This window comes from Balaenoptera ricei, chromosome 14, assembly GCF_028023285.1.
Source record: "Balaenoptera ricei isolate mBalRic1 chromosome 14, mBalRic1.hap2, whole genome shotgun sequence".
Lineage (NCBI taxonomy): Eukaryota > Metazoa > Chordata > Mammalia > Artiodactyla > Balaenopteridae > Balaenoptera > Balaenoptera ricei.
The window spans coordinates 25,361,429-25,377,352 of NC_082652.1; the positions used below are offsets into that span (position 1 = coordinate 25,361,429).

The 15,924-nt window shown below is 49.5% G+C and overlaps 1 gene segment (V, D, J or C); it reads left to right on the forward strand.

Moving 5' to 3' along the window:
• The first annotated feature begins 8,076 nt into the window (after positions 1 to 8,076).
• Positions 8,077 to 14,173, forward strand: LOC132348088 (immunoglobulin lambda variable 5-39-like). The segment is given in 3 exon segments: positions 8,077 to 8,122; positions 11,218 to 11,576; positions 13,907 to 14,173. Coding segments are annotated over 3 exon segments (672 nt in total).
• Positions 14,174 to 15,924: the final 1,751 nt, after the last annotated feature.

The window sequence follows — 15,924 nt, forward strand, 5'->3', positions numbered from 1 at the left end:
AGCTCATCAGCCAATGTGGCATTGAAGACCCTCTTCAAGCCGGGAGAGAAAAGGAAGAGGAAGGAAGAGAGAGCCTCTTGTGTTGGCAATCTTACCACAAAGACAACGGTGAGTTTCACCTCGTGAATATCCGGGGGCCTCATGAAGTGAACTGATGAAGAACATTCGTATCTTCTGTTGACAAAGGCTGGTGTTGCCCCTGGGAACATCTTCACCTCTCTGTTCTCTCTGTCTCTTGCCTCAGCCACAGCGGCCTTCTGTTTTCATCTTTCATCTCCCTCACGTTTGGCACACTACTGGCTTGTTCCATTCTTTTTATAAATATTTCTGGAATGGATGGAAGCATTTTTCTAAGTGAGAAGTAGCCATTATGCTGATCTTTTAGGGTCCTTTGTCCAGACTGTGCTGACTCACCCATCCATGGTGTAGGAATGTTAGGAACAACATCTTCTGTAGCAGAGAAAGAGCAACAAAGAAACATGCTGTGGCCTGACAACAAAAGCATCCAAAAAATGTCAGACCCAGAAATATGAGACGTTTTGCCATTTCCCAATACCCTACACTATTTGATGTCTCTGAATATTTGAACACTCTGCTACACCTTCTGAGAACCCTGCACCTTCTCTAGAAGTGTTGCTTGCTTTGTTGCTCCACAAACAAGACCACTACTCTCTACTCCATTCTGACCCAGATGACCAGTCACCTCCTTCCTGTTGCCCTCTTGAATGAGCTGCTCAAGGCTTTGTTCCCAAAGCCGTCTGCTTTCCCACCTCACTGCAGCCTTCATCACGTGGTATGGTGGTCATATTTCTTTCACCTTAAAATCTAGAAAGAACTCAGTTGAAAAGGATGTTTCTTAATATCAATTATCAATGGACACTGCAGGGTGTGGTCCACAGATATTTCTGGAATGACAGTGACCAGGCTTTCAGACCAACGCCCTTAACATAATTTCCACAGAGAAACTGAAGTTCGAATTCACTGCGCAGTAGGGGGTGCTGTGGGATTTCCCCAGGTCTGCACAGTGGGTGCCCTCTGCTGTGTAATCCCTCACACTCTCCAGGGCTGGGGCTGTGTTTGCTGGTGGAGACTCAGCCGCTGTGTCCTCTCTGGGCTGGGCAGGGTCTCCTGCTCAATGGTCTGTGTCAGGTCCCAGCAGCTGCTTCCTCCCTCGTCACTCCCATGGGGCAGACTCTCAGTCTCACCCATCAGCCCCTCTGTCTAAAGAACCAAGTGCAGACCTCAGCTGGTCCTCAGGGTGGAACAGAGGTCTCCAGTATGGGAAACAAATTTACATGAATAGCCCCTCCTCCCCGAGGCCACTGAAAGAGATAAGAGATGTCTGGGCAGCCCAGCTCCAGTTCGGGTGTCTCAGGAGGGCTGCATTCACCATGGCCTGGACTCCTCTCCTCCTCATGCTCCTGTCTCACTGCACGTGTGGGGACATTCCTCAGAGACACACAGCAGCCCCACAGTCTATGTTAGCCTCTCTGGCTCAGAATCTCAGGCAACTCAACTCTGGTCCCTGCCCCGGCACCCACATGTATCTACGTTCGCAGGTTCCCTCTCCCAGCCTGTGCTGACTCAGCCATCCTCCCTCTCCTCGTATCCGGGAGCGTCAGCCAGACTCACCTGCACCCTGAGCAGTGGCTTCAATGTTGGTGATTTCTGGATATGTTGGTACCAGCAGAAGCCAGGGAACCCTCCCAGGTATCTTCTTACTTTCCACTCAGATTCAGACAAGTACCAGGGCTCCGGAGTCCCCAGCAGATTCTCTGGATTCAATGATGCATCAACTAATGCTGGGATTTTGCTCATCTCTGGACTCCAGCCTGAGGACGAGGCAGATGATTACTGTGCTACATATCACGGCAACTCAGAGGCTTTCACAGTGCTCTGGACCCATGGGGAAGTGAGACAAAACCCTCCCCACTGCTCTGCTCTGCTCACAAAGGAAGCCTGGAAGTTTCTTCCACCTCCCCCAGCATCGGGTGGGCCCTCAGAACTGCACAGACAGAACCTCTCAGACATCCCTCAGTCCTGGGGCAGAGACCCTCAGGTTGTGGCCACATCAGGGTCAGAAGAGACCTTGGCCCACAGTTCCTATCCCCTTGATTCCCCCGGTTCACTTCCTAGCTCCAAGAAGGCCTTAATCTTTGAGTCCTCACCTGTGAAAAGGGAGATCAGGACATTGTCTACTTCATAGGGTTGGGGGAGGATTAAATGAAGTCACAGATATGAACTCATTGCAGTGTGTGGCCCAGACCAGCTGCTGTGATCACCGTCACCACTAATTCAGCCTAGCCTAGGACCAGATGCTCCCAGAATGTTCTCTTCCTATTCCCAGACTCCTGCTCCTCCCCTGCTCCCCATTCTCAAGACACACCCATCAAGAGAGGGAATTTAAAGAGAACTTGTTTTTCACTTGGAAAAACCTGGATCTTTCAAATACTAGACATGCATCATGGACCTGCTTCTGAATTTCCCAGTGTGTCAGTGTCATTGTGTGTAGCGTGGACACAAAGTACCCACCTGATCAACGTGGTGGGTAGAGTGCATGGGATGAGGTACACAGAGTAGTGACAAGAATGGTCAGTGCTGTCTTCCCTTCGTGACCTCAAATGTCCACTGAACAGTGCTCTTAACTTGAGCCAGCCCTGGCTCCACTATCCAGAGAGCCTGGAAGAGACACCTCCCAATCATACAGACACTTTGGTCTCAAGGAAAGAGTCCCAGACCAGGTGGGAGAGGGTGGCAGGGTATGGGTGCAGCAGGTTGGGGCGGGTGCTGTTGGGCGTTCCCTGTGCTTCACCTGCAGTGTACACCTGGGGTGACGGGTTTCTCACCCCGAAGAACGACTGTGGGAACTGCAACCTGCTGATGAGAATTATGACCCAGACGCTCTAAAGAGAAGAGGGCACCAGTGTGATTTCAGGGTTCCCGGCAGTATTTCCAAAGCTTAGAAATGGAACCTACAATGGTGAATCCTGAATAGAAAGTCCAAAGACCCACCCCCCACCCCCTCCAAATTATAGATTTTCTCAACAGCTGCCCTGGCCTGTCCCAGAAAGAGTGTGAAGATGCCCTGCAACAAACGGAGTGCTGATAGCCTGGTCTTGTGGGGTTATGTGGAGTGGGCAATTATGCACAGGGGAAAATCTTGTTCCCTGACCCTCACTTCCTTGTGACTGTGACCTCTCAAGGTCTTTGTGGGAACAGAGTACAGGCTTCCCTTAGGCCACCATTTATCACAGATTGCTCCACAGAATAGAACCCTGCAAAGGGCCAGAAAAAGCAGAGAGTAGGACAGAGATTTGGGTAAAGGGCTGTGTATGATTTAGGGTTCTCTTGAGAGACAGAACCAATGGGATGCAACTCTATCTATCTATCTATCCATCCATCCTCAAGTGGGTTGGGCTGTGGACGAAGTGAGCAGGGATCCCAAATCTCACCTCCCCTTATTTTTTATATCTTTTAGGTTTCTGTTTCTTTCTAGGCTCTGCTGACACATCCATCCATGATGTTGGAGTGAGATCTCAAAAACAAGGTCATTTATAACAGAAAATCAGCGACATATAAATGAACAAGAAAAGCTTGCTATGGCCTGGCAAAAAAAGCATCAAGGCAAGAGTCCTGAACATGTGGACTGGGGAGATCTCGACTCAGTGCCATCTGAGATGGAAACTCTGGCTTCAGGTTGGCCAATGGATGGTTCCTAAGGGTCCCTTAGACCCTGTCCTACAAAAAGGCTGATCATTAGGACGAGACATGGGATGATCTTGACACAGGGTTCCAGACCCTGGAGGATTGGAGACTCAGCCATGCCCTGTCCTCCCACCGTCAGGCTATAAACGTTGGCTGCCTGTGTCTAACATTACATCAAGGGTGACCTTGCTCCTAACTATGCCACCACCACCTGAGGACCTGAAGACTTTTCAAGGACTTGTGGCTTTGAGGGTGGCAGGACCATTTCTCACCCTCATCACTGCTCCACAGGCAGAAACTTTATCTTTAGGACACAGAATCCTTCAGGGCAATTGATAGAAGGGCCGGAGGGAGGCTGACACCGGCCGTGCCCAGCACAGGAGTTAAAAACCTACTGGAATTGACCATAGGTCATCCATTCATCCAGTCCCCGGTCTTCATCTGTCAAGAACCCAAAGCTATAACTACTTTTTCTTGTCTGTACTCAAACCCTTCCTGGTGGCCCTCTTCCTGCCCTCCTGAGGCCACAAGACTTCACCTACTATCCTGGTCTCCTGGGCCTGACCCTCACCTCCGGGTTAACATGTTCCTTGTCAGCTCCCCGCCCTTAGATGCCAGGCTTCCTTGTGAAGACTGGCCCTCCTGCAGACACAGGAAACCAGGGGTGAGGCTACTCTGAGAGTCGGCTGGAGGGAAAGGAGGGAAATGGGATGGCTGTGGATCCACGTCCTTAGTACTGTGTGTCCCTGATCTCTGGGCTGCCAGGATTGCAGATGTGTGGTTCTTTAACTAGGTCAGGAGAACTATGCAATGGTTCATGAGGGCAAAAAGGAGACAACAGTCCCCATTTTCTTATCATTCAACCAAGGCACTGGCCTCAGGGCTTTCAGTTCCCAGGAAGATTCTAAAAATGGAAGATGAAGGCTGTATAGCAGGAGTTGGGAATCAAACGTGAGAATCAGTAAATGTTAAGTTTTATAATAAATCAAAGAGAAATAAAAGGGAGGATCAGTCATGGGGGCAAAATGAATTTGTTTCAAAAACCACCTTTTTTGGGCTCCTTTCTCAATGCATAAGATCTGAATGGAAAAACACACTTTCCATTTTCAATAAATGCTTTAGAAGCTGCCAATTAAATTCTATCACCATTTCTGCCTTTATAAAAATAAACATAGAAATGAAGAAATACAGGAAACTTCCTTAATGGCTTAATGATTATGTATCTTTAAACTGGAGAAAAGCATTGTTCCTCCAGGCGAAATGCTAGAACTGCTTCCGTTTTAATCTGACCACACATGATGGCTGCTGGCCTCTCCTGTGAAAGATTTTAACCTGGGATTTGCATCAAATCAATAATAGAAGTAAAAAAATATGAACATATTTTAAAACAAAGAATCAATTTACATAGAAGCCTAGAGATTGTACCGAAAATTCATTGGAATGCATATAAACATTTTCAAATTCTCAATTAATAAAAATACTATATAATTTTAAAATTATATAAATTTAAAAGTAGTTCAAAGTGTATGTTGTTCCGGTCCCAGTATTAAAAAAAAAAAGTAGAAACTTTGACCATATATGCAGGAAAACAAATAAAAATTCAGGAAGGAACATAAAGGAAAATTTGAACAAGGGGTACAATATTTTCTTACAGGAAAGCACTGAGTAAAAATGTCAGAAGTGAGCAGATAGGTTATACAAGCACTTTTATTATTTATATTATTGCTTATTTATACATGTTTTCCCTTGAGAAGGTACATGGGTGGGTGTAAGCAGAGGTGACGGTGCAGAGCCCTCCGACGTCAGAAGGAGGGATGGTAAGTGATCAATGTCAGTAACTGACACCACACAGGGGTTACTGTACCTTCTGGAATGTAAGTCCTAATAAAATTTTAAAATTTATATTTTGTATGAATAATTATTGATTATCATCTTGTGTACAGAAAATCTTTTCAAAAATAATAACTGTTTATCAAATTCAAAAACTGTAAGTTTAACTTAGAGGGAAGATCCACCCTCATTACTCAGGACTGAAGAGTGTCCTGGAACATGGGACTTCCAGTGGTGAAACCAGGAACATCCAGGGTAAACAGGGATGAGTTATTTATCATATTATAGTTGAACATGTGTAATAGGTCTTCAAAATGCTTTTCCAGAAATTTCACTTCTGGATGGTAGAATAATTTATCTGCTGAGAATGATAAGGTAGGTGACATATTACAAGTTACACTTAGTTATAATTCAAATTACATGATCATCTTTATAGGACATGAGAAAGATGCCAATATAATGCAAATTGAATTGGGCTAGCGCTCTGTGGGGAGAGCTATTGCACTCATCTCTGCAGGTGCTTATGCACGATGAGAATTTCCTGAATGAAAACTTTGCAGCATCAGAGAGCCACTGTCCAGGTCTGAGAAAAGAGCAGAGATGTGGTGGCGTAGATGGCTTATGGAAGCCAAGTGAGTAACTAGAATAGACTTTAGGAATTTTATTAAAAAATGTGTAGGATGCCTGAGTTTTAACCTGGCAGAGTGGAGAGACCCTGTATAGCACATGGACTAAACTAGTAATAGAGCTAAACTAGTCATTTAGTAACTCTCATTCATTTCTGGTAGTCATGGAAAATGGTGTTGGCCAACTATGGAAGACAGACGAGGAGAGTTTTAGAAAGCTAAGCATACTCTCACTGTACGATCCAGCAGTTGAATTAGGTGTTTATCTACATGAGTTGAAAAGGTGTGTCCACACAAGAAGCTGCACACAAATGTTTATAGCAGCTTTATTCATAGTTGTTACAATCTGGAATCAAGCAAAATGGCCTCCAATAGCTGAATGGATAAACTGTGGTACATCCACCCAATGGGGCATTATTCAGTGATTAAAAATAAATGAGCTATTGGGTCACAAAAAGAAAGGGCGATACAAAAAGTAAATGCATATTACTAAGTGAAAGAAGCTAAATCTGTAAAAAGTAATATACAGTTACTGTGTGATTCCAACAATATGATACTATGGAAAAGGCACATTTACTGTCTAGAGACAATAAAATGATCTAGAGTTGCCAGGAGTTCGGGGATAGGAAAAGAGGGCTGAACAGGTGGAGCAAAACGGATGTTTAGCGCAGCGAAAATATTCTGTATGTTATTGGGACAGTGGGTAGGTGACATTACGCACTTGGTAAAACCCATAAAACTGTGTGACACCAAGAGCGAACTCCAATGGAGTTTAGTTGATAATAATGTATCAGTATTGGTTTATGCAGTTTTACCAGTTGCCCGAAACCAATGCAAGATGTTAAAATGGTGGAAATGTGGGGAGGAGTAGGAGGAATATGTGGGAATGCTCTAAAGAACTGGATTTTTATCTGAAGGAATTACACATCTCTTTGTAATTAAAACCCAGACCAAAATTATGTCAACTGTGTATTTACAGCTCTAACCCTGCTCATGGTTTCCAGCCCCGGAAGAGGTGAAAAACTAAAGAGTGAGGCGGCGGGGTAGGGTGGGGGGTTAGAGTTGGTCCAAAGAGGCCTAATCAACAGGAGCTGCATCTCATTTGGGATTTTCAAAATCCCGAAGTACTGAGACAGATGAGATGGTAGAAGTAGGAGGGAGGGCGTGTAAGAGGTAAGAATTCAAAGAAGAAGATATTGGCCATTCAAGTAACTGAGAACAGTTGCTTTTAGCCTGTGCTGTGGGTTGCTGGGGTAGGGAAGGCTCCTAGGAGGAGCTCCTTGGAAAGTGGCCAGAGAGCAGGAGAGGCAGGTAGAGACCAGACCATTGTAGTGACCTCAGGGGACGTAGGGTCATTGTCGGACTGTAAGGCGGGGGTAACACGCTCCCGTTGGCGTTTCTACACTAACTCTCCAGCTGCAACGGGGATAAAACGCACAAGTCAGGGAGATGGGTCTGTGGGTCTCATCCTGGGAGGAGAAGGTGGTGGCAAGATCCAGTTAGTTTGGGTGGAGACCGGGGTGTGTGAGGCGGGGCTAAAGGCGGTCTCACCCGCTGGGCTCAGCTCGGGAATGTCCATCCCAGTCCTAAGGGAGCCTGGGTGTGGACCGCAGGGGACGCTGTGCGCCTGTCCCTGAGGGTCTGTGGGGGGACTCTCAGCTGGGAATCCAGGCCCTGGAGCCCTGCCTTGTGCCCTCTGCTCTGTGTTCATCGGTCCAGCCTGGGTCCACCCAGGGCCCAGGGGAGGCTCCCCAGCCCCACCCCGTGCTCAGCTCTCACCCAATTTAGGGCCAGGGTCACCGGGGGAGGGGTCATTTGCATGGAGGGGTCCTCTGCTCTCCCATGAGGGACAAGGTAAGAGAGACTCTGTGCAGGTCCCCTGTGGGCTCAGAAGCAGAGCTGGGGCGTCTCCACCATGGCCTGGACCCTTCTCCTCCTCGGCCTCCTCGCTCACTGCACAGGTGAGAGGCGGTGGAAGGTGGGAGAAAGGATTCGGGGACACCTGGGCCGCTTTATTCCTTCCTGTGGAGAACATGCTGTGGACAATGGCCCAGACTCACTTCTCTGTGTGTCCCCTCCTCTGTTCCAGGGTCCTGGGCGCAGTCCAGGCTGACGCAGGAAGGCTCCGTGTCAGGTTCTGTGGGACAGGAGGTCACCCTCTCCTGCACCAGAAACGGCAACAATGTTGGAGCTAATACCGTTAACTGGTACCAACAGATTTCTCACGGGGCCCCCAAAACCGCGATGCTCACAGGTTCTCTGCCCTCAGGGATCCCAGACCGGTTCTCTGGCTCCACGTCTGTCAACACGGCCTCTCTGACCATCTCGGGGCTCCAGCCTGAGGACAAGGCTGATTATTACTGTTCAACGTGGGATGACAGCATCAGTGGTAACACAGCGCATCTGACCCACGGGGAACTGAGACAAAAACCCACCCCCTCTCCCCGTGATCACCCCCGTGACTGCCTGTGACAAATAAGGAGGGTGACTGTGGCCCACCTTACAGTGTGAGGGTCTGACTGTCCAGCACCCACCCACTTTAAAGGGTCAGTGACACAGGCTTCTTCTCAGACTGTTTTCATCATAGTTTCATTGAGATATACTGCGCATGCCAACAGGTTCACTGGTTTAATGTGCACAGCACAAGGGTGTTTAGCATATTCACAGGGTTGTGTAACTATCACTATATTATATATTCTTTTTTTTGGTCTTGCAGCGCGGCATGCAGGATCTCAGTTCCCAAAGCAGGGACTGAACCCGTGCCCCCTGCAGTGGAAGCTCAGAGTCCTAATCTTTGGACCACCAAGGAAGTCCCGGATCACCATATTCTAATTTTAGAAGCTGCCCACATTCCTCAGAGAACGTCCCCACCCATTCGTGATCACACCTCATCACACCTCTGCTCAGTCCTAGGGAACCACTGCTCCACTTTCTGTCTTTACAGATTTGCCTATTCTGGACATTTCATATAGATGGAACCAGAAAATAGGTGTCCTTTGTGACTGTCTTAGTTCAGTTAATTCTTTTGCATAACATTTTGAAGTTCCATCCGTGTGGGTCAATATCCATTTTTTATTGCCAAATAATACTCCATTGTATGAGCTGACCACCGTTTGTTTACCCTTCAGGGACATTTGAGTTGTTTTTGTTTCTTCTCTTGGCTATTATGCAAAATGCTGCCAGAAATATTTGTGTACAAGTAGTTAGGTGTTGTTTTGTTTTTGGTGGAAGTATGCTTTCACTTCTCTTGGGTAGATACTTAGGAGTGGCATAGCTGAGTCTTATGGTAACTATGCTAACAGTATATTTTGAGATTTGAGGAACTGTCCGATGTTTTCCAACACGGCTGCCCTGGTTTGCATCTCTACCAGCAATGTATGTGGGTTCCAATTTCTCCCCGTCTTCACCAGCAACTGTTATTATCTCTCACTTTATTTTACAGCCCTTCTAGTCTGGGTGAAGCAATATGTCATTGTAGTTTGCATTTCCCTAATGACCCCCTGATGCTGAGCCCCTTTTCATGCTCTGTAGGAGGCTCTGAGGTCCTCCCCGTGGATCACTGACTTTAAGAACCTTTAAAATGAGTCAGTGCTGAAATCACACACTCAGCCTGTTCCCCTGGACTCAGCAGAAAGCCCTTGTTCAGGGACAGAATCGCTCTCAGAGACGAGGGAATGGGCGGCATGAGGCCCCCTCCCATGTGAGGACCACTAGGCAGGAGTGTTCTGGGATCTGCCTGGGGGGTACTGCAACTTCAGGCTCACACCTTCCACAGGGCTGTTCTGGAGCCTCCCCTCTGAGCACGACTCTCCCTGTCACCACTTCAGGAAAACACCAGCCCAGCAGGCGACTCCCTGATGCCTCAGCAGAGGCTGCTCCCCTGGGAACCAGGACTTGGACGCAGCTTGGATGCCCTTCACCTCCCCCACGCAAGACCGCTGTCAGTAACCACTCGGTCTACACGGACTCCGACAACCTCCTGACGAAGAAAACATACAGACATCCCAGGAAAGATGAACATTCCATACAGGGGATAAAACAAGACTTGCATACATGTAGAAACAGATCCACTGATGCTCAGGATGGATTGCAATGAAGAAATCTGAAAATTATGCTTATTTAGCTTATCAATAGTTTCTATTTATTTTAAAAAATACCTGTCAGAATTTTGGAGAAATGAGACCTTTTTTCTAACATTTGTGTGAAAAAATTTAAATCCAGGAATAGCCTAGGACATTTTACATATGAACAAAAATGAAGAGGGATATACATGACTAGGTAGTGACACATACATACAGCAAAAATAATTTAAAGATTGTGAGTCTACTATAGAAACCACACAGAACAAACAGACAAACAAAAATCAATGTACACTGTGTGGGAATCCCAGGAACTGGGAACCACCCTGGATGTGTGAAAGGAGACAGGGACCGGGTGAGCTGCAGAACCTGCTGAGCCCACAGGTCCTCAGGTCACCGTGAAGTTGTGCTCTGTGACCCGCAGGGGGCGCCATGGGACTGCCCTGGGGTCCCTGCACAGCTGCTCAGGGAGGACCTTTCACTCCAGGAGCTGGGCCTGGGGGCGGGGCCTGTGCTCTCTGGTGGGGACTCAGCAGTGTGTCCTCTCTGGCTGGCAGAGGCCCCTGAGCAGGGACCTGCGTGGTCTCAGCAGGTGCTTCCTCCCAGGGGGTCCCAAGGGGGAAGCCGCCCTCCATCCCCTTGAGTCTGGGCTGTGAGCTGAGCTCCAGCACCAGGGCTCAGGGAGGGGCTGGGCGGGCCCTGGGTGGACACCCATTTGCATGGGAGCCCCTCCTCTGGCAGAGGCTGGGGGAGAAAAGGAGGCCTGGGGCAGCCCAGCCCCACTGTGGGGACCAGGGGTCTGTGAGCACCATGGCCTGGACTCCTCTCCTGCTCGTGCTCCTGTCTCACTGCACAGGGAGGGACCAGCCCCGGGGACCAGGTCTCAGTCCCCAGCCTGCATCAGCCCCTATGGCTCAGACTCCTGGAATCTTTCCTCCAGCTCCTGCCCCATCTCCCACCTGTGTCTGTGTCTGCAGGTTCCCTCTCCCAGCCTGTGCTGACTCAGCCGCCCTCGCTCTCTACATCTCTGGGAGCATCAGCCAGACTCACCTGCACCCTGAGCAGTGGGTACAGTGTTGCCAGCTATACTATATACTGGTACCGGCAGAAGCCAGGGAACCCTCCCCGGTACCTCCTGAGGTTCAGGTCAGACTCTGATAAGCACCAGGGCTCCGGGATCCCCAGCCGCTTCTCTGGATCCAAAGATGCCTCGGCCAATGCAGGGCTCCTGCTCATCTCTGGGCTGCAGCCCGAGGACGAGGACGACTATTCCTGTGGTGTAGGTCATAGCAGTGGGAGCAGCTATCATTCCCACAGTGTCTCAGATGAGGAGGAAGTGAGACAAAAACCCCTGGGCCCACAGACCTTGGCTCTGAGCCTCTTTTCAGTGAGAAGCTTCTGTGGAGGGATCTGCAAGGGAGGCTTCTCTGCACCGAGATCTCTGTGAATGGAGGGAGGAGAAACACAGGGTCGTGCCTGTGACCCGAGACAGCGCAGGTGTCCCAGGAACCCGCACAGGTGAGGACAGAGCCCACCTGCCCCTCCTTCAGCGTCTGGAGTAAATTCACCAGAGGAGGTGCTGTGTCTGACCCAGAAATGCTCCCAGCACAGCCACGTCCCTCCTCATTTCCTTCATCTCATCCCACAGATTGTGAGTCCTGGGCTGTACAGATGTCCCCACAGCTCAAATACTGACACGAGCTCTGCTTTCTGCTCCCTCCTCCCTCCTCAACCTCTTTACTGTGCTGTAAACAGGGCTGCATTTTCCTAAAACTCAGGGGTCATCCAGCCTCTGAGTAATTGCGTGGGGAAGCTATGGATTATTTCTTCCTTCAGAATTAACTGAGACCCCACACGAGGTGAGTCCTGAGGATTTAGCAGAGGAAGCCCTGGCTCCATGTCTCAAGACGGGCTGTGTTTTCTTCTGCCCCAGGTGATGTTTCTATGAATTCTCCGAAAGCACCTCAACTGCAGAAATATTTTCCTCAGGTCCCTAAAGTCCGAATCCTCCTCTCTTTTCCAAAATCAAACTAGACAATCTCCTCTGGTCCCCCCAGCTGCAGACACCTGGACCCAGCAGGGCCTACGAGCCTCGGCTCTGGTGAGGGTGCAGGAAGATGGGGCTGTGGCCCCCACTGCCCTGTGCTTCCTGGGCCTGCAGACCCACAGCTGTGGTGTCAGGGCTCCGTCCTTCCCAGTCCTGCAGGGAGGACAGGGGACAGGCGTCTCCACTCCACGTGACCCGGGCTTCTGTTCTGTGGAGTTGCTAACAGAAGTGTCACCCTGATTCCTCCTTCCATCTGAAGGAGATCCTGCTCCAGGGACGTGGCTTCCTGCCCACGGCCTTCCTCAGCCCCAGCCCCGGAGCCTGGAGGCTCGTACCAAGAAGCCACCCCAGGGATGGGTTTGCTTGGAGAAGCAACCTCAGTGGTGGAGAAGCCACAAGAGGGACAGGGGCCACTGGGGCTCAGGGTGGACTTTGAGGGAATGGCTTCTTGAGGACACACGGGCACAGCCTCTGTCACACACACACACACACACACTGTCCTGGACTCTGCAGGTTCCAGGCTTCTCTGTCCCTCCAGGAATCAGGGGTCAGTCTGTGCTCACCCAGCCGTCCTCAGAGTCAGGCTCCCCAGGAGGCAGGATGTCCCTCCGCAGAGCACACCAGTGACAGTGACAGAACTGGGTCCTGGGTCAGGGATGGCCAGGATGCCAGACCCCCTTCTCTGCTGGGATGAGTCTGACCCTCAGGATCCCAGGGCGAGTCTCTGCTCCCTGTCGGCCACTCACCCCCCTGGACAGTCTCTGGGGTTCAGACGGTGCCTGAGGCTGGTTGGGACAATTATTCTGGGACGGCGGCCTCGGAGCTGTGCTTCAGGCCCGTGGGGACATGAGGCACAGCCCCCGCACCCTGTGCTGTCCGGGCTGGACTGTCACTCAGTCACCACCCCTGACACTCCCACCCAGGTGGGACCTCTGCTCACAAGGCTCCTGTCCCAGCCCAGAGTCACAGGGCCTGTCACCTCAGAGATATCGTCCACATTGTCTCCACTCCCCACGACTCAGACCTGGGACATCTGACAGAAATTCCTGGGTCCAGTGGGAGTGGGAAATAGAAATTCGTTCCTCTAGTGATCAGGTGTTTGGAGGAGGGAGCTCTGTCTCCCTTCTGACAGAGCTGGACACAGGGAGCAGATGTCACAGATAAGAACAAACACAGCTCCATGCTGGATCTGGTCCTTTAGCTCCAAGGTCTGTGCTCTGTGGCCTGAGCTTAGTCAGGCTGGCTCTGCATCTTGAAAAGGAATGCCACCTGCGGCCTAAAATATGCAGAATAGCCCTTTGTCAGGGCTCTGCCCCCCAGGCTTGACATGGGAGGTCAAGGTCTAACACTCTTCATTCATATATATACAGAAAGGTGCAGAACCGAGAATAACCTTTGTCTTGTTGGAGGTTTCCAGGAACATCCTGACCGGACCTGCGTGGACAGCTGCACAAACAAAGGGTCATCGCATCGCCTCCGGGGTCTGGTCTCCACCAAGAAGTTTGCAAGAAGCAGCCACACTCTCTCCCCTTTCAGTTTAAAAGAAGCCTGAATTTTAACTTGGGTAAATGTCTTTGGGACACTAGACCGCCATCTCCTCTGTCTGCTGGCTTTCCAAGGAAAGTCATTATTCCTGGTCCCAAGACCTCGTCTCTCCATTCATTGGCCTGTCGTGGGGTGAGCAGTATGAGTTGGACTGGGCACCAGTGCAAACAGAATCACCGGGTGCCCAGCTACGAACTATCCCTTGCGTGGTTGGTGGGATGACAGGGAAGTGGACATCCAGCACCTGTGACTGGGAGGCCCGCTGGTCCTCCAACTGCTCCCTGCAGGCCTCCTGCCCCTGGTCCAGAGTCTCTGCTCTGTCCCTGATCCTGAAGGCTTAAGCGAGCTGAGCTGCTCTGTTTCTCTTGAGCTCTTGAGAAGCTCCTGATCTCCAGGCCCAGGAGACCCTCCTCAGTAAGGACGTGGCCTTCAGACCCTTCACCTGCTACTTTCTCCAGTTTAACCCCACGACTTCAAATGCCTTTCCCACTATGTTTCTCTGTTGGGGATGATATTGGATAAATATCAGTTGTCCTGGCCTTGGACCTTATAAATCCAAACCACCATTAAATCCATGAAGCTCTTAACAAAAATCATTGATCAGGGACTTCCCTGGTGGTCCAGTGGTTAAGAATACACCTTCCAATGCCAGGGACACGAGTTCGATCCCCAGTTGGGGAACTAAGATCCCCCATGCCGCGGGGCAACCAAGCCCGCGCACCGCAACTACTGAGCAGGTGGGCCACAACCAGAGAGCCGTGCGCTACAACTAAGACCTGATGCAGCCAAAAATAATATAAATAAATGAATAAACATTAAAAAAAATCATTGATCAGAGGATGACGCAGATTAGGGAGCGGGTCATGAGGGTTCCTTAGGTCAGAAATGCAGGAAGAACTTCTTAAAAAGGGTGAGAGTTGCATTTACAATAATATTCTTTTTATGTAAACCTCGTATTGACAGCAATTGTAAATAAATGTCTATAAATTGGAAATGTATACATTTAGTACATTAGAGAGTCAAAAGAAATTAAGTACTGCCAGAATAACATTCACAGGCAAAAGAGAACCCACAGATGCAATAAAGAACAATAGACATTGTTCCCCTAACATTTTGATATTCTCTGGGCAAAGACATAAATAAAAGTCAAAGAATGTACAATGGGGACTGGGTGACCAAAACAGGGAACTGTATAACAGCAACAAATAAACAAACATGCAATTGTGACCCACGTAGATTTTCTACCAGGTAGCTCCAGGCCTGCGGGAACTGAGACCAGGACTCCTTTCTCATCTGCGGGAGGTGGGGCCACCCAGCAGCTTCCTGCTCAGGGTCTGGCTGGAGCTTCTGCTGCCACCCTGGGTCCAGGTTCATCCCTGGGGGCCTGCCAGGGTGTGGAGGCTCCTCTCTCCCCTCTGTCCTCAAAGTCCCTCCAGCAGCCCATTCCTAGGAGAGGGTCTCAAAGACAGAAAGTCCATGCGCCCATCGCTGGGGACACAGAGACTCTTTGCCCTGAAGCTCAGGGGCTGAGGTGGGGGTCGGTGGAGGTCATCTCAGACCTGAACTCTGACTCGGGAACCCTGAGCCTCCATCATTGGGGTCATCTGCCAATTCCCAGGAGTTTCTAGAGCTATGACCCCCTCTTATCAGCCCTCAGGATGAACGCCTGTGCTTTGCTCACAGGGGAGATTTCTTTGGACACTTTTGCACTGACACCAGAGCATCTAAGGTGCATCATACATTTGGGTCTTTTGGAACAACTACCTCTCCATGCCCCTCAATGATCCAACCATTGATTCTTCCTGTTTAATTGCGGTATCTAACACTTGCTGAATGGTGCTGAATAATAAATGGAGCTAAAAGTCACATTGGCTGCTCCTGATTTGTGGCGTTTCCACAGATTATTGTCACCAGGCACCAATCAGAGAATAGTGGGTGCTTTTACCATATATGTTTCACAAATCACTACATAAGTTCTTGATACATTAATGACATTTTTCTCAAACTGAAAAGAAAAAGTGTTTTGCCTTTCCTTTCCCCTATAATTAGTGGAGGCAGTGCTGGGCCATTTCAGTTCCTTAGATGGTCACAC